Here is a 769-nt window from a genome sequence, read left to right as displayed (position 1 = left end):
AAAAAAAACAACTACAGACTACAAGCTTTTGTACAGTAATCTACAGTAACCTTCCGTCAAGAACACTCAAATTTCACACAAAAAATTCGGGAAAATCGAAAAAAAATCTTCAAAAATAGCTGAAAAACCTAAAAAAGTTAAAAAATTTTGCGAAAAATCGAAAAAAAAATCGAAATTTTTTTCGTATATTTTTTGTAGTTTTTCAGTTTTGGCGGGAATTCAAAAAAATCTCAAAAACGAACAATGGATTTTTCGCTTTTTGAGTAACTTAAATTTGACTGAAATTCGTCGAAAAATATCTGAAATTCTGTGTCGAAAATCCTTTTTTAGCCGAAAAACTTATTTTTCCAGTGACTACGAATCGCTGGTCCTCCTCAACACACTGATGCTCGAAAGATGGTTCTATCCATTGGTTCCAGAAAGAGCCGTGAGTTTTTGATAAGCAAATTTCAGAGTTTTTGCTCAAAGAATTTTCAGGATCCAACCCGCTTCTTCACAGCGAATCCACGGAATTTGTACTTGGAAGAGGATGGAGACGAGATTTGTTTGAAGGCGAATACATGGATGTGAGTGGAAAAAATCATTAAAAAGCCTTGAAAATGAATGAAATTGTTATGAAAAATGACAGAAATACTGTCAGAAAAAACCAAACAAAATCTGATTTTTCAAGGAAAACTGGCAATCTTGGGCTCAAAAACTTCAAAAAAATGATGAAAATTCTCGTTTTTTTCTCGGAAAAAATTGACCCTGGTGTGTTTTCTAGGTCATT

At 32.9% G+C, this 769-nt stretch overlaps 1 protein-coding gene across 1 annotated transcript in view; it reads left to right on the top strand.

Annotated features, from left to right (window-relative positions):
* CBG00512 overlaps positions 1 to 769 on the top strand; it is a gene marked incomplete at both ends in the record, with an annotated part of 6,875 nt that overhangs the window by 3,993 nt on the left and 2,113 nt on the right. Inside the window, 2 exons of the mRNA XM_045241946.1 lie at positions 352 to 427; positions 478 to 566. Coding sequence (XP_045091651.1) covers positions 352 to 427; positions 478 to 566 — 165 coding nt within the window. The remainder of the gene's footprint in view (positions 1 to 351; positions 428 to 477; positions 567 to 769) is intronic.

The sequence above is a fragment of the Caenorhabditis briggsae genome (genome assembly GCF_000004555.2).
Source record: "Caenorhabditis briggsae complete genome, chrII, whole genome shotgun sequence".
Taxonomy (NCBI): Eukaryota; Metazoa; Nematoda; class Chromadorea; order Rhabditida; family Rhabditidae; genus Caenorhabditis; species Caenorhabditis briggsae.
The sequence above is the reverse complement of the archived record's forward strand: the minus strand, read 5'-3'. Positions and strand labels throughout refer to the sequence as shown.